At 52.4% G+C, this 21,533-nt stretch overlaps 1 protein-coding gene across 1 annotated transcript; it reads left to right on the top strand.

The window, feature by feature from the left end:
* The first annotated feature begins 1,852 nt into the window (after nucleotides 1-1,852).
* Def6 (DEF6 guanine nucleotide exchange factor) lies at nucleotides 1,853-20,733 on the top strand. The gene is made up of 11 exons (XM_051153447.1): nucleotides 1,853-1,984; nucleotides 9,049-9,189; nucleotides 9,650-9,835; nucleotides 12,167-12,403; nucleotides 12,482-12,628; nucleotides 16,229-16,337; nucleotides 16,452-16,750; nucleotides 18,842-19,008; nucleotides 19,096-19,294; nucleotides 20,216-20,306; nucleotides 20,474-20,733. Exons 1-11 carry the CDS (start codon nucleotides 1,889-1,891, stop codon nucleotides 20,692-20,694), a joined length of 1,893 nt encoding a protein of 630 aa, XP_051009404.1. The 5' UTR covers nucleotides 1,853-1,888; the 3' UTR covers nucleotides 20,695-20,733.
* Nucleotides 20,734-21,533: the final 800 nt, after the last annotated feature.

The following is a 21,533-nucleotide window of genomic DNA, read 5'->3' as shown; positions in this document are numbered from 1 at the left end:
CTCCCTTCCCAGCCCTCTCTCTATGTGAGGCTTTAGTGGTCCTCAGCCCACTCTTGCCACCTGAGGACAGAGCCAGAACATCAAGGGCCAAGTGTACTCCCCTAGACCCCCACCAGGTACCCAGGAAGCTCACAGCTGCTATTGGCTGTTTGGGGACTTTTGTTAGTTTGTTTCTGAGACAGAATTGTGCTTTGTAGCCTGGGTGCCTCAAACTCAACCTAAGCTCTGGAAACTTCAGGTGAGGAGCTACAGTGTGTGCCTCCATACTCCACTTCCCATGATCTCTGGACACTGCCTTGTGGAAGGAGAGGGGCTGGGCTTGCTCCCCTGAGGGTGGGAGCCTCCCAGAGTCAGTCTCAGCAAGACCTCCCTGAAATGTAGTGGCCACCGTGGTGTGAGTACGTCCCAATCGGTGTGGACGTTGCACTGGGGTAAGCGAAGGCATTGCTGAAGAGGGCTCCGTCCCTGCCGTGACTTCCAAGGTCACCTCACTGTCAAGGTCGCCCTGTATGCTTAGATACAGGCTCCGATATCTTCAAGTGCTCAGGTGCAAAGTGGGCAGTGTTCTGAAGTCTCTTTTAGCCCAGGCACAGGGAAGGGGAAAGAGCAAACCACAGTGCCAAGTCACCCCGTCCTGGAGAAGCGGCTGGTCTCATTCTCCAGTTGGGTTTCTTTGGCTTGGCTAGAGCACTGAGATCCTGCTAGGTGGCCCTAAAAGAAACGCCCTGTCCCAAGCCCACTGCTTTCTATATGTCCAGCCGCAGGCATCCACACAGCTCTGTGAGGTGGGAACTGGCCATCTTGCTAAGAATAGACTGGGTTAGCTTCTGCAGGCTCTTCCATGTGGTCAGCTTTAGCAAGGGGCACGTCCTGTGTCCCTCTGAGTCAGGACAGGCCAGGGTGGGCATGCTTTCTCTCTTCTTGAGCCACCACTGGGAGCCTGGCAAGGTTCTGAGACAAGGAGGCTTCAAAAGTGGCTACCTGTGCCGAAGGAGCCAGGGCCAGGCAAAGTGGTGGCTCCGTGTTGGGAAGGTTCCCCTGGTCCCCTGGAGGGAGTGGGACAGGCAGTATTGTAGACTTGGACCTTTCCCAGCCCTGCTTTGCCTGGGCTCTTTAATGCTTCCATCTCCCTTCCAACCCACCTGCCCTAGACAGGAGGGAAGAGAGGTTAATGGGAACGGGAGAGATAGACCTCTTTTTTAGACTCAGTTCCCTGGAGCGATTCCACTGGCATAGTCGGCAGGATTTCAATAGACCAGTTCAACAGTAAACCAGCAATTCAGCGAAGGTGACTGTAACTGCAGCTGCTGGAACCCGGAGCAACAGCCAGAGCCCAGAGCAGCAGTTGGAATCTGGAGCGGTCCGTGGAGCAGTTCTCTCTAGGAGCGTCTTGAAGGGAAGTGATGAAGAGTCAAAACCAAAAAGCCTCTTGTTTGGGGCACACACGTGTGTGTGTGTGTGTGTATGTATGTATATATGTATATGTGTGTACACACACACACACACACACATATCCTCTCAGAGTCCGTACTAGGATGTTTATCAGTTGGCAAAGACCACGTCCCCCCCCACAAGAGGGCGGTTCCTCTTCCAGTGTACAGACATCACCTGTCCTCTCACAAATCTGTTTTCAGCGGGAAAACACCGTACACCCTTATGCGAGTCTATTTTACATCCCACACTTGGGATCAAAACAAAAAACATGTTTACATCCGCTACACATTATGGCCAGAGCAACAGGCCAGCCCTGGAAGCCACAGGGAGCAGGCAGGTGGAGCTCTCGCTCCACTCTGCACCCGGGCCTCTCTGCGGTCTGCAGCCGTTTGCATTTCCTGAAACCGGATCTTGGTGTGAGAGCCGCCCCTGGGCCGGGGCGGGCGCCTCAGCCATGGCCCTGCGCAAGGAGCTGCTAAAGTCCGTCTGGTACGCCTTCACAGCGCTGGATGTGGAGAAGAGCGGCAAGGTCTCCAAGTCCCAACTCAAGGTGAGGGGCATCCTTGGGGCCTGGGGGAGGCGCTCCACCACACCGGTTCCCATCCCCCGAGAGTCAGCCGTGGAAGCCATGGAAGCACCTTGCCACCCTGCAGCCTTGGCCCTGGGTGGAGTGCTGACACAGGGTAACAGAGCCCACGTAGCTCAGTGGACGCTTCCAGAGGCCCCAGGTTTGTGTCATCAGAGCCACTGTCCAGAACCAGGTACCCTAACCCGACGACAGTAGAGGTGGCATCGTGAGGTTCCTAGAGTCAGTAGCCAGGCCCCTTCCCCAAGCGTCTTGCGGGCTCCCCAGCGGCGTCAAGCTTGGGCACGTACCCTGCTCCTCCCTGTGGCTTCCTCACAGCTTTGGAGAAAGACAGTTAGTGCTTGCCAGCGACTTCCTTTGGAGCCAAGAGCCTCCTCCATTTGCAAAGCAAGCCAGCGACTGAACCAGTAATGTGGATCAGCTATGGGGGGACCATGGCCAAAGTTGCCCCATGGCTCACCATCCTGTTCCACCTACGGTCTCAGGAACACAACTGGTTGGCAAGCCCTGTCTTTTGCCTTGAGACCTCACGCTGGGCGAGGGGAGGGAAGGAAGCCAGGCTTGGAAGAGCCCCATCAGTGACCACCCCTCAAACCCCACTCCCACCCACCTCCACTTCTCCCATTCTTGCCATCTTAAAGCCTTCAGGCCTGGACGAAGAAACCCTTTCTCATCCCTGAGTAGGCGTCTTCTTCCCAGGAGAGTTAGCCAACGTGTCAGGTCACCCCATTCTCTGACCCTGCTAGGGATCTAGTCACTCTTGTAAATTTTTTTAATCAAGTGCCCCACTGGAGGCTGTAAGGCCAACACGAGGCAAGGCTGTCTCTCCCTCCTCCCACTCTCTCCTCAAAAGAGGGTGTATTCACAACTTCCACTGTTAATGACCCAGACAGGAAACCTGGGAGGCAAATGGAACAGGATAGGCTTGTCCCACCTCCGTCGCATTGCTGGAGTTGGGTCCTATGAACTTAGATGCTCCGGTTAGATCTGTCCCAGGCTTTCCCTTAGCTGGGTTTGTGAGCATTTAGCGGATAATGCCCCTCTTCCCCTGGAAAGAGAATCCAGTACCACCCATGGTCCCCTAGGGAGGCAGGGTAACCCTTCCATTCTGTGTCACCCAGCTCATGTCCTCTAGTTGAATTTTCCACCCAAGAAAGGACACTGGATCATCTGAACACCAATCCTGTAGACACTGGGCCCCACACCCACCTCCCTCCCACCCTCCTTCTGTAATACCCCACCACATGGCTTCTTACTCCGAGATGCTATGTTCTATGTCTGTGACCTCTGACACCTCTCCCGGCTCTCTGTGTGCCTTGTGTGCAGAGGGTGCAACCCTTAAATAGTTCCCTTTTTGTGTGTGTGTGTGTGTGTGTGTGTGTGTGTGTGTGTGTGTGTGTGTGTGTGTGTGAGATCAGTCAGGAAGGCCTCCCAACTTCTGACTGGCCCCAGTCCCACCCCACCACTCTCCACCCCCACCCACCCCCGCCATCCCCACAGGTTGAATATTTCTGGGGAAGATTCTCTGGGCATGTGTACCCTTTAACTCTGCACTTCACAGCTCAGGCCGAGCCCACTTGCAGTGATATCGCTGGCCACACATAATCAACAGTAAATGTCACATCTGCCTGAACTGCCCACTCTCAAATTAACCCTGAGAGTCTTGGGCCATGTGGAGGTGAGGCAGAAATGTCAGGGCCTTTGCATGAGAGGGGTGGGTTTCCCCAGGCCCACTGAGGTGGATGCTGGGCTCGGAAGTAATGATAGTGCTGGAGGTGGGGAGAGGCAGCTGAGTAATGGAGAAGTGGTCAGGAGGCGGAGGAAGAAGCCGAGGAGACAGATACACCAGCAGGGCTCACCCTGTCTTCTGTAGACGTGGCACTGAGCGGAGGGTTAGCTGGTCTTATGAATATGGTTGTAGCCTTTGTGCCCTCTGTTAGCGGCAGGCAGGAGACTACCCCTCCAGGTCGAGCTATGTCTGTGGGTTGCCTCTCCACCCTGAGGGGTGCTCATAGCGGCCAGAGGAAGGGAAGGAAGGGTTGGGAAAATCCCATGAGGCTGTGCTCGTGCACCTGCGAGTCCAGTACTTAGGGCTGACACAGGACACTCCGGAGATTGTCTCAAAAAACAAAAACAACAACAAAACAAGCAAACAAGTCCAAAGGATGAAGAATGGTTTTGTTTTTCCTAGAGAATACAAGGCTGGTGGGGGGAGAAGCACAATTTCTTCTATAATGTCTCCTATTGGTTTTCTTGAGGGGGGTCGGAGTGTGGGTGGGTAGGAGGGGGTGGGTGTATTGTGGTGGTTTTTGTTTGTTTGTCTTCTTACTCAGTTTTTTGAGACAAGGTTTCACTGTGTAGCCATAGCTATCCAGGAACTGTAAACCAGGCTAGCCTTGAACTCACAGAGGTCCACCTGCCTCTGCCTCATGAGTGCTGGGATTAAAGGTGTGTGCCTCTGCTGCTGCCACTGCCAGGCTCTTATTTGTTTATTTAGCTATTTATTTAAATTGTGTTGCATTTACTTGTGTGCTGGATGTGTGTAGGTATATGTGGCCCACACTGTGCATGTAAAGGTCATAGGACATCTTAGGAAGCCAGCTCTCTCCTTCCATCAGGTCTCAGGTTGAACTCAGCGGTCAGGCCTGGGCAAGTGCCTCTGCCTGCTGAGCTGTTCTTCTCCCAGGCCCTCTGCCTTAGAAAGTACAATGGGTTTTGTCTAGTTTGCTGTGAGCAGTGAAAATAAAGCAATAAGAAGAGTTCTCCTGCCCAAATGGACTCAGATTGAACCTTTAGGAGTTGGGGACAGGGAGTTCTCTTCATAGTATCTTGCCTTTAGTCCCAGGACTCAGTGTAGCCCAGGCTAGCCTCAAAGTCACAGAGATCCTTCTGCCTCCTCCAAGTGCTGGCCTGTGACACCATGCCTGGCTGTGTCTTTTAAAAGGACGACTTGGAACCTACACGGAGATCACACCCATGATCCCAGCACTCAGGAGATGAAACAGAAGGATTGTTGAGAATTTGAGGCAGCCTGGGCTACAGTGTTAAGATCCTGTCTCAAAAAAAGAAAAGTTAAAAGAGAGATTACTTATGCCTTATGAGGTCGTTGCCTGGTGCTTTCATGGGCTCCCACTGTGTGCGTGCCTCTGTCTCCTGCCCAGGATCTGAAGGCTGGGCACTGCAGACAGACCTTTCCATTTCTTGTGGTCAGTGTTGTCATGACAGCCAACCTCTCCCTGGACCTGGGTCCCCAGGGAGAAGAGCTCCACCCGACACCCACAGAGGGAAGGGTAGATACGCAGAACCTTCTAGACCCAAGGAGCCAAGGGGTGAGTGAGGGAGTCCAGATGACAGTGTATGGAAAACAGACACCTAGACCCCACCCCTGGAAACTCTGAGTCAGTAGGTCACCGAGGGGCAGGCTTTTCGGTTTCACCTGCTCCCATGGAGACCCAGAAGGGGCCTCGGAGCTAGACCCTGAGCGAGTCACTTCCTCCCGAGCCTCCATTTCCTCACCTATGAAGCTCCAATAGTGAGTCCCTACCTCCTGGCCCAGGGCTGACTGAGATCTGCTGTGAGCTCTTGCCCAGCTCAGCTCCACCCTTGCTGTTTCCTCCTCTGCCTGATCCCTCCCCCTCACCCCACCCCCACACGCCTAGGGAAGGTTAGCAGTCTGAGGTCAGCTCCTCTGAGAAATGGGTTGGCGAGATGGCTCAGTGGTTGAGAGCACTGGCTGCTCTTGCAGAGGGCCTACATGGTGACTAGCAACTTTCTGTTAGGCCAGTCCCACAAAAGGCAAGATGGTACTGACTCTCAATCCCAGACACAGGTAGAAGAAGTGGGAGGCCAGCCTAGGCTACAGAGAGGGAGCCTCTTCAACTCTTTGGCATAAAGGCAGTATATGGTCCAGACTTGAACAACAAACTGGTAGACTAGTGAGATAGTGCATCCGGCTAAGGTACCAGCTGCCAAGCCTGACACCCTGAGTTTGATCTCTGGACCTGCCTGTTGGAAGAAGAGAACCATGAGTTTTCCTCTGCTCTTCAGACAAGAGCTGTTAAAATAATAGATTTTAAAAAAACAAAATGCACCATTAAGCATTCCGGTCATGCCACCTAGTTATTAAGTGGCTCCAAAAAATGACTATGTGCTGTCTCCTCCTGTTCCTGTACTTCTGGGTGTCACACCCATGCCTTAAGGATAAGATTTTGTTTGTTTGTTTTTTGTCTTCTGTTTTTTGAGACAGGGTTTCTCTGTGTAGCCTTGGCTGTCCTGGACTTGCTTTGTAGACCAGGCTGGCCTTGAACTCACAGCGACCTGCCTGCCTCTGCCTCCCAAGTGCTGGGATTAAAGGCGAGCGCCACCATACCAGGCAGGACAAGAACCTCTAAGCCAAACCCTTTCCCCAGAGCTCAGTTGATGGCCTCCCTGGATCTGTGTTGAATGTGAGTGACTGCTGAGCTCTCTGAGGTGTGTATCTCTCTCTCTCTCTCTCTCTCTCTCTCTCTCTCTCTCTCTCTCTCTCTCTCTCACACACACACACACACACACACACACACACACACACACACACACACAATGTTAAAACAGACAAACACCTTAGGGATGGCTCTGCATTGAAGAGCGCTGGCTGCTCTTCTTGAGGACCTGGGTTTGGTTCCTAGAACCTTATGGTGACTCACAACTGTGAGTCCAGTATTTAAGACCTAGAAATGAGCCTGGCAGAGGTGGTGGCGCACACCTTTAATCCCAGCACTTGGGAGGCAGAGGCAGGCAGATCTCTGTGAGTTCAAGACCAGCCTGGTCTACAAAGTTAGTCCAGGAAAGCCAAGACTACACAGAGAAACCCTGTCTCAAAACAAAACAAAACAAAACAAAACAGAAAAGAAAAACAAACAAAGTTGACTCCCCTCGCCCATGTCAGATGGCTCAGAGCCTGTAACTTCAGCTCTAGGATGTCTGGTGACTCCTCTGGCCTCTGAGGGGCCCACACTTTTGAGCGTACATCCACACATAGGCACACACATCACATCACATAACATAAACAAAGTAAATCTTCATAAAATAAAAAGAAAGAAAAGAAATGAAATACTGGGTCAAACATCATAACCAATTTTAGTATATATAATTTATTACTGATGATGATGTGTGTAGTTACGAATGTGGGAACCCTCAGGGGCCAGGAGAGGAGTTAATGTTCTGAGTGACAGGCAGCCGTGAGTTCTGGTCCTCTGGAAGAGCAGCAAGTGCTCTTAACCACTGGACCATCTCTCCAGTCCACATCCAATTTTAAATTGATAGACTCTTGAACACCACAAAGATGTCTAATTTAGTCGGTTATGGCAGCATCTACCTGTGTTCCCAGCATTGGAATGTAGAGACAGGAGGATCATGAGTTCAGGGTTATATTTGGTTAAATGTGAGTTCAAGGCCAGCCTTGACTACATGGTGTTTGTGTGTGTGTGTGTGTGTGTGTGTGTGTGTGTGGTGTTATGTGTGTGTGTTGTATGTTATGTGTGGTGTGTGTGTGTATGTGTGTTGTGTTATGTGTGTGTGTTGTATGTTATATGTGGTGTGTGTGTGTATGTGGTGTGTATATTCATGCTCTGGCAGTAGGATATTAAAGCCCCCATTTCCCCAGCTTTCTCAGTATTTCCACACTGGACAGGAACTCACATCCACTGTGTGCAACTCTGGGCCTGGCTCTCTGTCATCCTGTGTGCTTCATGGTCCACAGCAGCTATGGCCCATTGTATTGAAAACAAAACGAAGGCTCAGAGCATGAAGGGACCCTACAAGCAGAAAGTGAAGGTCCCTGGCTTCTCCTGTCCCCTCCCCTCACCGGAAAGGAGTTGGTTGGCTGGGGCTCTGCGGGAAACATCCTCAAGGAGGAGGCACTTGGAGGAGAGACTCAGCAGATGGGAATAAGTAAGGCTCTCATTTAAAATGGTCTGTGGGGCACCTGGAGGGGTGGCTACGAGGCAGAGGCAGGCAGATCTCTGTGAGTTCGAGGCCAGCCTGGTCCACAGAGTTTCAGGTCAGCCAAGGCTTCACAAAGAAACCCTGTCTCAAAAAACAAAAAGCAAAAACAAAGGAAGAAGGAAAAAAAAAGAAAGTTAGTTTAAATCACTGGTACATAGGGAATGCAAGTATACAATAGTGGGTTCCCCCCCCCCCGCCTTTGAGACAGGGTCTTACTGTCTGACCTGGAACTCTATGGAGACCAGGATGGCCTAGAACTCACAGAGATCCACCTGCCTGTGCCTCCTGAGTGCTGGGACTAAAGGTTCACCACTGTGCAGTACCCAATAAGTGACTATTTTTAAACACTCCCACTGTCTCATTAAACAATGTAACAGTTTCTCCAAAGCCACTTTCCCCACTCCCCTTCTTTTTTTTTTTACCAACCTCAACCCCTTTGTTTTAGCATCATAAATCTGCTCAGCCTGTGCCCACCCCCACACATGGCTACTGTCACTCCTATTCCTCCATTTCACGGCCATTTGTCATGAGCAGTCTTTGAGCCCTCCCTAGCTCCCGTCCCAGATCAGACTCCCCTGGGTGCACATAGCATCCTGAATCCCTAGGCTTTGATTAAAAGTGGTCAAGTCAAGGGTCCTGCCTTGGAACAGCCCGCTTGCTGCCTCCCCGCAGATAGCCTGGCATTTGTGGGCAGCCTCTTACCATACAAGCCTGGAATCCCAAACTCCCATTTGGTCACTCACTGAGCGCCCGCCCCGGGAGCTTCCAAGTCCTGGCTACCAACAAGTAACAAAGTAAGGCGAGGAAGGTGTCCTCCAGGGGCTGTGGCCTAGGTGAGGGGGGCCCTCAAGGTTTCTCATCCGTCACCTGGGGACACGAATAGTTTGCTGTGAATGGTGCAAAGTGCGGGCGTGTCAGATGGGATGGCGCCCGTGGAGAACTCAGCTAGGGCAGGGTAGGGATGGACGGGTGGGCAAGGTGGAGTCAGCCTTTCGGTCAAGGTCTCATATTGTAGAGCAGGGAAGTGAACTGTTGCTCTGTCCAAGGTGCTGTCCCACAACCTGTACACTGTCCTGCACATCCCCCATGACCCTGTGGCCCTGGAGGAGCACTTCCGGGATGATGACGATGGCCCTGTGTCCAGTCAAGGTTACATGCCCTACCTCAACAAGTACATCCTAGACAAGGTAAGGTGCTTCCCTCGCCAGCACCCTAATACCTAGCTTTCTATTCCAACTCCCCACCCCGCCTCCCAGTAAACTCCCATCTCTGTCCAATCTGCCTAACCCTGTTCCTCAACCTCTGCCCGATACCCCAGCCACCTGTGCCCTATTGTCTGTCCTCTGTCTTAGCTTCGCCATCTCCGGGCCAAAGCCCACCCTGACCTCCACCCCCCCTCTTCTCACCTACCACCACCCGTGCAGGTTGCCCTTGGCTATCCTGTCCCCCCTGGGGGCTTCCCTCTTTTCTCCCTTGGGCTAAGAAACTAGTCTCACAGTTGCCATGGAAATTAAGGGGTGAAGGTGGGAGATATTGGTGAAGTGCCTGAGGCAGCTTGAGTTTAGCCTTGGGCTTGGCAGGAGAGGGGAGTGGGGTTTCTAGATAAACCCAAGAAGCCAGCTGGCTAACTCGCAGGCCTGGTGGGAGGTGGAGGAGGGGGCTTTCGTTAAGGAGCACTTTGATGAGCTGTGCTGGACGCTGACGGCCAAGAAGAACTACCGCACCGACAGCAACGGAAACAGCCTGCTCTCCAATCAGGATGCCTTCCGGCTCTGGTGTCTCTTCAACTTCCTGTCTGAGGACAAGTACCCACTGGTCATGGTTGTGGATGAGGTAAGGGTGACGTCAGACCTAGGAGTTGAGTCATTCAGGGCCCGGGTGTCCTTGTGTCTCCCCATGGCCCCTGTCTTCACCAGCACCCTATGCTGGTTTAGTCCCCGCCTAGCTCTCTCTGGACCCTGAGATTTGCCCACATCACAGCATCAGTGCCTTCCTCCAGGAGAAGCAAAACCACGCTTCCATCAGGGGGCTTTGCTAGCTCTCGAGGGGGGAGAGAAATAAGTTCAGATTCTGCAGTGATGTAAATGCAGCACACGCTCAGCCCGGCAGCAGAGCATGTTTAAGAAGAGCATTTGGGTCCAACAGCAGGATTTGATGCAGCAGCAGCACTAGGCGCGTGGTTACCTAGGAAGGTGCTTTAAGAAAAAGGGAGGCACCGGGCAGCAGTGGTGCACGCCTTTAATTCCCAGCACTTGGGAGGCAGAGGCAGGCGGATTGCTGTGAGTTCAAGGTCAGCCTGGTCTACAAAGTGAGTCTAGGACAGCCAAGATAATATAAAGAAACCCTGTCTCCGAAAGCAAACAAAACAAATAAAAAAGATAAAGGAGAGCCGTATGCAGACTGGAGGAGCTCAAGGTGGGCCACCAAGTCTGGCCTCAGACTTAGTTTCTTTCTTTTCTTTTTCTTTGTTTCTTTGTTTCTTTTCTTTCTTTTTCTTTCTTTCTTTCGACTGGAGAGCCCAACAGACTCCAAAGATATAGGGCATGCTGGGGGAAGAGACCAGGAGTCTGGGCCTTGCCTCCTTAGTTCTGGAGGAACTCCGAGGTCTGAACTAATGCCTTCTACTACCCATCCCCCCATGGCACCCCTAAAGAGAGTTTCCCAAGACTGCTGGGCCAGTGTGACATCAGGTCCCTGCCAGTTGGGGCAAGGGGCCCCTCAGAGAGTAGGAAGGCTCTTGCTGCTGTGAGAGCAAACTGCAGCAGGATGTACCCCAACCACCACTTCCTGTTCCTACACCATGGTTTCCTGTGCCCGCCCTGCTTACACCCCCCAGCCCTAGTCCCACGGCCCTCCCACAGGGAAGGGTCTCAGGGGCCTGGGGTTGCTTTAGAATCAGAAATCCAAATGAAGCACTGGCCACTTCTCACTTGTTGTGGGACTCAAAGTGAGTCACTTACCACACTGTCCTTGGTTTTTGTCATATGGAAAGTTGAGGGCATTGGGTAGCAGTGTTCTTTTTTTTTGTTTGTTTTTTTTTGTTTTGTTTTGTTTTTGTGTTTTGGTTTTTCAAGACAGGGTTTCTCTGTGTAGATTTGGCTGTCCTGGACTCACTTTGTAGACCAGGCTGGCCTCGAACTCACAATCTCTGCCTCCTGAATGCTAGGATTAATGGCATGCACTACCATGTGCGGCTTTTTTATTTTTCTTTTTTGGTTTACTTTGTTTTTCAAGACAGGGTTTCTCTGTATAGCCGTGACTGCCCTACAACTCACGCTACAGCTGGCCTCAAACTCACAGAGATCTGCCTGCCTGCCTCTGCCTCTCGAGTGCTGGCATTAAAGACATGTGCCACCATCCTCGGCTGGTAAGAGGTTTCTTTCTTTTTTTTTTTTTTTAAGATTTATTTATTATGTAAACAGTATGCATCAGATCACATCATAGATAGTTGTGAGCCACCATGTGGTTGCTGGGAATTGAACTCATGCCCTCTGGAAGAGCAGACAGTGCTCTTAACCTCTGAGCCATCTCTCCAGTCCGGTAAGAGGTTTCTTATACCATCTCTGTCGCTGTGACTTGCCACTCTGGTTGGCCTCTCAAATTCTACCTGACCCCATTCTTTTTTTAATTAATTAATTTATCAAAACCAGGTCATACTACGCAGAACAGGGTTGCTTCAAACTGACAGAGATCTTGGCCAGGCCATGGTGGCACACACCACTAATCCTAGCACTTGGAAGGCAGAGGCAGGTGGATCTCTGAGTTTGGTCTATAGATCAAGTTCCAGGACAGATAGGGCAACACAGAGAAACCCTGTCTAAACCTCCCCCTGCCCTACCCAAAAACACCTCACAAAGATCTGCCTGCCTCTGCCTCCCAGGCACAGGGATTAAAGGAATATGCCACCAAGCCCAACATGATCCTAGATCTGCCTGCCTCTGCCTCCCAAGCACAGGGATTAAAGGAATATGCCACCAAGCCCAACATGATCCTACTTCTAGTTTATGGCAGAAAGGACTTGGTCTTAGGACAGGGAAGAGCGAGGATGTCTGGGTGCGGTTAGTGTTACAGGGCCCCCCCAATCCTCTCTCCTGGTTCCCTGAGCCCTTGTTCCGCCCCATGGAGTGGTTGCTGACGTCACCCGGCCTCCCTTCCCCCGTCCAGGTTGAATATCTGCTGAAGAAGCTTCTGGGCAGCCTGAGCTTAGAGATGAGTTTGGGCGAGCTGGAGGAGCTGCTGGCCCAGGATGCCCAAGCAGTGCAGACGTCGGGGGGACTCAGCGTCTGGCAGTTCCTGGAGCTCTTCAACTCAGGCCGCTGCCTGCGGGGTGTGGGGCGGGACTCCCTCAGCATAGCCATCCAAGAAGTCTACCAGGAGCTCATCCAAGACATCCTAAAACAGGTCAGCCGAGCCAGGAGCTCTGGGAGGACCATTGGGATCGGGGAGGCTTCTCACTCACTGACTTGCCTCTGGCCGCAGGGCTATCTGTGGAAGCGAGGGCACCTGAGGAGAAACTGGGCGGAGCGCTGGTTCCAGCTGCAACCCAGCTGCCTCTGCTACTTTGGGAGTGAAGACTGCAAAGAGAAGAGAGGCACCATCCCCCTAGATGCTCACTGCTGTGTGGAGGTGAGGGCACAGGGTGCAGACAAGGGGGTCAAGAGCAAGGGTAGAGGAAAAGAGAACATCACTGTGGCGTTTCCGCTTAGATTAGGCCTGCGTAGCTCAGACACACAGAATGGCTGCCTTGAGACCTTTCTCATCCACCTTGGCATTTTTTTTTCCCTTTTGTTAGTGTAAGTGGTCAAACCTGGGGTCTCCTTCATGACTGACAGGTGTTCTGCCATACAAGCCCAGCGTCAGCACTTTAAAAAGACTAAAGCCACCAAGCAGATGCGAAATCATTGGTGGATTATGAGACTTCGGTAGAGCTCAGAGGCCATGAGTCATGGCTACACTCCACAGCAGATCTTCCCAGTTTTGTTTTGTTTTCCTTTGACGCAGGGTTTCTTGTAGTCTAGTGTGGTCTTGAATTTACAAAGTCAGGACTGACCTTGAATTCCTAATTCCTTTGCTTCTACCTCTCAAATACTGGGATTGTGTGTGTGTTTGTGCATGTGTGCACACTTGCGCATGTTTCTGTGGATGCACTTGTACATTTTTTTTTCCGAAACAGGGTTTCTCTGTGTAGCCTTGACTATCCTGGACTCGATTTGTAGACTAGACTATTGGCCTCGAATTCACAGTGATCCTCCTGCCTCTGCCTCCCAAGTGCTGGGATTAAAGGCATGTGCCACCACTGCCCGGCTACTTGCACTTTTTTTGGTAGGTGTACATGCACATATATATGGAAACCACAGTTTAACCTGGGGTGTCATTCCTTAGGAACTATCTACTTTAGTTTTTGTTGTTGTTGTTGCTGTTGATTTTTGGTTTGGGTTGTTTTCGTTTTGTTTTGTTTTGTTTTTCTTTTTTAAGACAGGGTCCGTCCCTGTCTTAGCCGTTGGCTGTCTTGGACTCTCTTTGTAGACCAGGCTGGCCTCGAACTCACAGCAATCCGCCTGCCTCTGCCTCCCAAGTGTTGGGATTAAAGGCGCGTGCCACCACCGCCTGGCTGTGAGAGTGGTTGACTCTTAAGAGAAAACAGGCTCTTCCTCTCCCAGCAGCTAACAATTGCCAGTAGCCCCACTGCTTGGGCTTGGGAGAGTGTGCCCACCTCTGCTCTCCGTACTGGGACTGTGTCTGGCTTGGGCGTGTACAGGTTGTGTACACACTGTCACCACTGCTGTGAGCTCGTCTGTGCAGCGGCTCTACCATGTCCAGAAAACGATGTTTCCTCGTAGTCTCGTAGTCATCAGCCACCTCAGTGCTTATATAGTCTTCCCGCCCTCTTCTGAGGTGACCCCTGACCCCTCTCAATTCTCTGGCACCATCTACTGGGACCAGAAGCTCCTTCAATGAGGGATGAGAGATGCACTGGCCTATGGGAAGAATGAGTCATTGAGTCATTAGGAGTCAGTTTAATACCCTGTCCGTTTAGCAGCATGGCCGCAGTGGAGTCCCCTCTAGGGCTTATGACCATGTAGCTGTAGGTAGCCAAATAATGGTGTCAGGTATGAGTCTCACCCTTTAAAGTGGGACTTGGAGCTAATTAGAACATGACTGGTCACTCCCATGACGTTCGCACCACTATTGCCCCCAGTGGGTGTGCTTTCCTACTGTAACCTGAAAGCTTCGCCGCTGAGCATGGCTGATGGAGGCTTCGGGCCAGCATCATGCTCCTTACAGCACTATGAAAGCTAGCCAATAGAGATGAAGCTTCCAGGTTCATACCAGCTTGATTTTGCTGTGTCCTAAGGCTCAAACGTGTGTCTTATTGTCAGGTTCTGAAGACGAATTCCAATAACCTGTCATGGCACTCCATTGGCCAACAACTCCAAAAGTAACTAACACTTGGCACTTTGCTTGCTTGCTTTTTGTTTTTGGAGACAGGGTTTCTCTGTGTAGCCTTGGCTGTCCTGGACTCGCTTTATAGACCAGGCTGGCCTCCAACTCACAGCGATCCACCTATCCCTGCCTTCCGAGTGCTGGGATTAAAAGTGTGTGCCAACACCACCACGGCCCGCTTGCTTGGTTTTTGTTTTTTGAGACGGGTTTTTCTGTGTAGCCTGGGCTGTCCTGGACTCGCCTTGTAGACCAGGCTGGCCTCGAACTCACAGAGATCCACCTCTGCCTCCCTGAGTTGTGGGATCACAGGCATATGCCACTGCGCCCAGCTGGCACTGGACTCTTACGTTTAAATGTTCATTTAATTGTATGTGTGCCTGAGTGTATGTATGTGTTCAAGAACGCGAGGAGGTAGGAAGAGGAGTCAGATCTCCTAGAACTGGAGTTAAGAATGGTTGTGAGTAGCCGTGTGGGTGCTGGGAAGCAGACCCAGACCATCTTCAGGAGACAGAAGCAAGCACTCTTAACTCCCGAACCACTGATCCAGCCCCCGCCGCCGGCTCTGGCTATGTTTCTGTTGGGTATATTTCCATTTCTCTCTGGTGCTTGCTTAGATAGGAACACCATCACTGGGCCGTGTGATTATTCTAGCTTTTGAGGAAATGCCAATCTTTTCAACAGTTACATCATCAGATATTTTCACCAATGGGATCCAGGTATTACAGGCTTTTTTTTTTTTTTTCTTGTTGTTTTTACATTAAACATGTATGCCGAGAGTGGTGGCCCACCATTTAATCCCAGCACTTGGCACCCGGAGAAACTATGTGAATTCAAGGCCAGGGCTGGCCTACATAGTGAGTTACTAGCAGCCAAGGCCACATAGCCTCAAAAATAAAAACCCAGGCAAGCGGTGGTGGCCTACACTTTTAATCCCAGCACTAGGGAGGCAGAGGCAGGTGGATCTCTGAGTTGGAGGCCAGCCTGGTCTACAGTGCGAGATCCAGGACAGCCAGGACGACATAAAGAAACCCTGTCTTGGGGCTGGAGAGATGGCTCAGAGGTTAAGAGCAACGTCTGCTCTTCCAGAGGTCCTGAGTTCAATTCCCAGCAACTACATGGTGGCTCATGACCATCTGTAATGAGATCTGGTGGCTTCTTGTGGCAGGCAGAGTACTGTATAAATAATAAATATATCTTTTATTTAAAAAATAAAAAAGAAAAGAAACCCTGTCTTGAAAAACAAACAAGAAAGGAGAAGGAAAAGAAAGAAAAGGAAAGGGCTGGAGAGATGGCTCAGCGGTTAAGAGCACTGCCTGCTCTTCCAGAGGTCCTAAGTTCAATTCCCAGCAACCACATGGTGGCTCACAACCATCTATACTGTGATCTGGTGTCCTCTTCTGGCCTGCAGATGTACATACAGGCAGGCAGAGCACTGTACACATAATAATGAATAAAGAAATCTTTAAAAAAAAAAAGAAAAGAAAAGGAAGGCTAATGAAGGCAGCTAGTGAGGGCAAGGGCGCCAGACACACCCCTGTGTTACCACTATCCCTAAAACCTTGAAGAGCAAGTAACATTCGAGAGACGAGGTGGAAATCAGCAGCTGTGGAGACATACCAAGATGAAAATGGCATACACACATCCCGGGGCTAACCATCTGTCCCAGACCTTGCATTCTGGCCCGGTGAGAAAGGTCCCATAGAAGATGGTCAGCTAGGAGGAGGAGCTGGGGCAGGTGTGGCCCCCATCTCAGTGAAGTCACCCAGCCCGGCCATCTCCTAGGTGCTTCCGGACCGCGAAGGAAAGCGCTGCATGTTTTGTGTGAAGACTGCCAGCCGCACGTATGAGATGAGCGCCTCGGACACACGCCAGCGCCAGGAGTGGACGGCCGGTGAGTGCCGGCCTTGATCTAGCTGGACCTCGGTCGTTTCATCTGAGTGGCCCCTGGACTCCCTTTACGCTGGTGGCCTGGGCTCGGGCTGACTACGTGCCACTCTGCCCATAGCCATCCAGACCGCCATCCGGCTGCAGGCTGAGGGGAAGACGTCGCTGCACAAGGACCTGAAGCAGAAGCGGCGGGAGCAGCGGGAGCAGCGGGAGAGGCGCCGGGTAGCCAAGGAGGAGGAGCTGCTGCGGCTGCAGCAGCTGCAGGAGGAGAAGGAGAGGAAGCTGCAAGAGCTGGAGCTGCTGCAGGAGGCGCAGCGACAGGCGGAGAGGCTGCTGCAGGAGGAGGAGGAGCGCCGCCGCAGCCAGCATCAAGAGCTACAGCAGGCTCTGGAGGGCCAGCTGCGGGAGGCGGAGCAGGTGAGCCTGGTCCAGAGGGGCGGGGCTTAGGCAGAGGGCGGAGCCTGTGGGCCGGAGAATTCTGAGATGCGGGGCGAGCACTAGGGGCAGAACTAGGGTACAGGGTGGAGCCTTGGGCGGGGTGGGGGTGGGACTCGAGAATCCTGGGGGCGTGGTCAGGGGAGGGGTCATGATATGGGCGTGACGGGAAGAGGACCAGGGCAAGGCCTAGGTACCTGATGAAGCCTAGGTATAGGGCGTGACCTACAGTCTGAAGGGGAGGGGCCTAGATAGGGTGGAACCTAGAGGCCGGTCGGAGGTTAGAGGCGGAAGGATGTTGTAGGCGGGCCTGAGGGGGTCTGAGGGGAATAGTTTGGAGTGGGTCCTGGACAAACGTTAGAGCCCATAGAGTGGAGGCTGTTGTGGGTGGGGCCTAGTGGATGGTGGGGTGGGGCCGGAACAGTGGGTATATCCTAGGGCAAACCCCTGGTGTAGAATGGGAGCTAGTCCAGAAACCTCTTCCCGGGGCAGGACTTGGGCCAAAGAAGCTGCTGAAGATCTCGTGATTGCAAGTCGTTTGGAATGAAATCAATCTAGATATGAACTAAAATTTAACAAAACCAGTTTGGGGAGGATTGGTAGGTAGGATGCACGTGGAGGGCACAAGAAACAATTGAATTTAAAATATGAGAAAACTCAATTCTCGGCCATAGAGAGCTGGTTCAGCGGGCAAAGGCGCCTGTCGCACAAACGTCCTGCGTTCTCTTCCTGCAACCCCAAAAAGATGGGGTTACAAAATTGCCTTCTGACTGCCGCAGGCATGCTGTGGCATGTGCGCCCAGCACGCCTCCACCTTCAGAGCTGTATGAGCTCAGACACGCACTAAGTGTGTATCAGTATCTAGATCTCTGTTCTTGGTGATTGGTGAAGAAACGGTTGTAAGGAATTCAATAGAGCCAGGCAGGGTGTCTCACACCTGCAATCTGTTGAAGAGGTGGAGACAGGAAAAATCAAGAGTTCAAGGTCATCCTTGCTACTTAGTGAGTGGGAGGCCAGCCTAGACTACCTGAGATCCTGTCTCAAAAGAACAAAGTGGGGCTAGAGTGATAGCCCTGCAGTTAAGAGCACTGGCTGCTTTCTCAGAGCACCCAGCTCGGACTGCCAGCACCCACACTGCAGCTCATAACCAGCCAGTGGATCCCATGCCCTCTTCTGGCCTCTGTGGACACTGTCCACATGTTGTGCACAGACATATATATGCAGCCAAAACACCCATGCCCATGAAACAATAAAAACTTAAAAAAAAAAAAAAAAAAAAAGCTGGCAGTGGTGGCTCACTCCTTTAATCCCAGCACTCAGGAGGCAGAGGCAGGCAGATCTGTGAGTTCAAGGCCAGCCTGGTCTACAGAGAGTTCCAGGACAGCCGGGGCTACACAGAGAAACCCTGTTTCGTGGGGAGTGGGGGGAAGAGTTCAGTAACTTTTGGGTTTTGTAATAATTGCAGTCCCTAGCTGGGCAGTGGTGGTGCATGCCTTTAATCCCAGCACTCGGGAGGCAGAGGCAGGTGGATCGCTGTGAGTTCGAGGCCAACATAGTCTACAAAGTGAGTCCTGGACAGCCAAGGCTACACAGAGAACTCTGTCTTGAAAAATCAAAATAATAATAATAATAATAATAATAATAATAATAATAATAGTTGCAGTCCCTGACACCCGCCATAATGGGATTATAATTGTTAGGGTAGGAGCTAGGAAGGGCTTACCTTCATTTAATATGTTGTTTTATTGTAATATAACACACTATGATGTTTAATTACATGTAATTATAACGTGTTGTTTTGTGTGAGGTGCTGGATAGCAAACACAGGGCTGTGGGCATAGTAGGCAAGCCCTCTGCCTCCAAGCTACAGCCCCAGCAGGCGCCTAATTACTGTTTCTAAGGCCAGTGCTAGGAAAGAATAATTTGAGGTATCAGGCTGTTGGACAGGTCGGATCAGGAGACCTGAACAAAAGACCCTTCATACCCACAACCAGGCAGAGCCAGGGGGCTGGGGAGCCAGGAGCGGGTCCTTCTCCTCCAGTGCCCCCCTGACCTGCTCTGCGCTCCCCACAGGCCCGCGCCTCTATGCAGGCTGAGATGGAGTTGAAGAAGCAAGAGGCTGCCCGGCAGCGGCAGCGCATCGCGGAGCTGGAAGAGATGCAGCAGCGGTTGCAGGAAGCCCTGCAACTGGAGGTGAAAGCTAGGCGGGACGAGGAGGCCGTGCGCCTCGCCCAGACCAGGTAGGCACGAGGACTGGGGTTCCTTCCCGCCGGCGCCTGCGCGGACCCTCCCTCCTCAGCTCTGAGGTGTCCCCGGTGCCCCGGCAGGCTCCTGGAGGAGGAGGAGGAGAGGCTGAAGCAGTTGATGCATCTGAAGGAGGAGCAAGAGCGCTACATCGAGCAAGCGCAGCAGGAGAAGCAGGAGCTGCAGCAGGAGATGGCGCTGCAGAGCCGCTCCCTGCAGCGCGCCCAGCAGCAGCTGGAGGAGGTGCGGCAGAACCGACAGAGGGCGGACGAGGACGTGGAGGTGAGGCACTGGCGGGAACCGGTAGAAGCAGGAGAGGCCAGTATGTCATTGCGCCTACCCCAGAGCCGAGCTACCTTTCTTCAAACTTTCATTGTCTTCAGCTGGCTGCGTTACCGCCTACAAACTGCCTAACCTCTGTCCGAAGTTTCTCCTCCGGGAGAGGAAACATAACTCTTGTTAGCACAATGAAACAAGCTAATGCATGGCAGTTAGTATGTAAATGCCAACACACCCTTTGTCAGTCCTATTGACTGGTGAAGAATTCCTGCTCCGACACCTTTAAGCCCTAAATTTGTACGTTACTTGGAGTTTGAACATCTGTAGATAAGAGTTATAAGTGTTTTTTGTTTTTTGTTTTTTTCGAGACAAGGTCTCTCTGTGTTAGCCTGGGCTGTCCTAGACTTACTTTGTAGACCAGGCTGGCCTCGAACTCACAGCGATCCACCTGCCTCTGCCTCCCGAGTGCTGGGATTAAAGGCGTGCGCCACCACCATGCCTGGCGTTTTTGTTTTCTTAAAGATCAATGTATTTTATGTGATGTGAATGTGCGTGTCCTGGGAGGCTAGAAGAAAGCGGCACTGGATCCCATGGAACTGGAGTTACAGATGCTATGAGCTGCCCAGAAGGTTCTGGGAGCCACACCTGGTTCCTCTGCAAGAGCAGCAAGTGCTCTCAACCCCTGAGACGTCTCTCAGGCTCCCTTTTCTGAGACAGGATCTCATGTAGTCCATGCTAGCCTCTCATTGTGTAGCCCAGGCCCTGCTCCCTCCTCCCCCATGCCCCAAGTGCTAGCATTAGAATGCCCAGCCTTGCAGGAGTTTCCTAGGGAGGTGATAAGTAGGTGATCGGACTCTTGGGGCAAGCAGCCCCCCACCGCCATGGACGGCAGTTCTAACCCACTCCCACCACCCTGCCCTACAGGCTGCCCAGCGGAAGCTGCGCCAGGCCAGCACCAATGTGAAACACTGGAACGTCCAGATGAACAGACTCATGCACCCAATTGAGCCCGGAGGTGAGCTTTCCCTGTCTTGGGAGAAAAGGGGGCGCTGCCCAGATCTCCTGGGTCACAAAGGTGGAACTGAAGGCCAAAGACCTCCTCTCTCCCAGGCTTGAGGCAAGAGCCTCACTCCTCCTACCCCGACTCACTTTTCTCCTTCCTGCCTCCCTTTTCTCTGCCAGACAAGCGCCCCACCACCAGCAGCTCCTTCACAGGCTTCCAGCCTTCTGCCCTTGCCCGCCGGGACTCCTCTCTAAAGCGCCTGACCCGCTGGGGTTCCCAAGGCAGCAGAACCCTATCGGCCAACAGCAGTGAACAGAAGTCCCTCAGTGGTGGGGGTGAGACCCCTGCCCTGGCTTCTGCCTCTCAGGAAGATAAGCGGGATCCAGCGCCAGAAAATTAGCCTCTGTTGACCCCTCATTCTTCCGACGCTGTGTCTCCTCGGACCGGCCCCCCGCCGCGGGCCTGTGGGTGGCCCCGCCCACTCTGGTAAGGTCCTGGTGCTACCACCTGCTGACCAGAAGCCAGTCCGAGGATAGGACTTGGTTGCCATTCTTAGCAGGCCCAGACCGTGGAGGATGTGTGGGATATTCATACTTGAAAATATGACTCTGTGCTTCCGCCTCAAGGACCCTGTCACCAGGGCTGGGAGAGAAAAGCGAACAAACCAAAGGTCATTATCCCTTCAGACTATCACCGAATCATGGAGGCCTTCTTCCAAATAAAACTGCCCCCCATGTGCCGGCTGCTCCTGCCTCTCCCTCCCTCCTTCCTAGAGACAGTAGGTGTGGCGAGGTGGTAAGGAGCATGTACTGTGGGCCGAACCTGGCTGTGCCGCTTTCTCATGGTGAACTTCATTGGTTGACGGAGGCGACCGAAGTCCCGCTGTGGCGGGCCTGTGAGGAGCATGCGCAGTAGCAAGCATCATCATTGCTAGGCTCTGAAGTGTTTTATTGAGCATCTGCTGTGTGCCTCAAGGCCACCCACATAGGACTTCATTCCCCTAAGTGCTGGATCAGTATAACTACAGTGATAGAGGTTCCGGCAGATGGGGGATAGCTCCTCCAAAGCAGTCCAAACTTGCTACATCCCGTATTCTCTCAGACAAGAGAGTCTCTAGCAAGCAGGTGGGACTCTCCTGGGTACTGGGTCACTCTATGCTCTCTGCTTCCTGTCCTGCCCGGATGTAAAAAGCATCTTGGGGGAAGCCACCAACTGCTTCACCACCCATTCCCTGCCACG

Source organism: Acomys russatus, chromosome 11, assembly GCF_903995435.1.
Source record: "Acomys russatus chromosome 11, mAcoRus1.1, whole genome shotgun sequence".
NCBI classification, from domain to species: domain Eukaryota; kingdom Metazoa; phylum Chordata; class Mammalia; order Rodentia; family Muridae; genus Acomys; species Acomys russatus.
The sequence above is the reverse complement of the archived record's forward strand: the minus strand, read 5'-3'. Positions and strand labels throughout refer to the sequence as shown.

Coding starts and splice junctions, on each gene's coding strand:
- Def6 (XM_051153447.1), top strand. CDS start 1,889: ATGGCCCTGCGCAAGGAGCTGCTAAAGTCCGTCTGGTACGCCTTCACA. Junction 1,985..9,048: donor TCTCCAAGTCCCAACTCAAG/GTGAGGGGCATC, acceptor GCTCTGTCCAAG/GTGCTGTCCCACAACCTGTA. Junction 16,338..16,451: donor GCGCCAGGAGTGGACGGCCG/GTGAGTGCCGGC, acceptor CTCTGCCCATAG/CCATCCAGACCGCCATCCGG.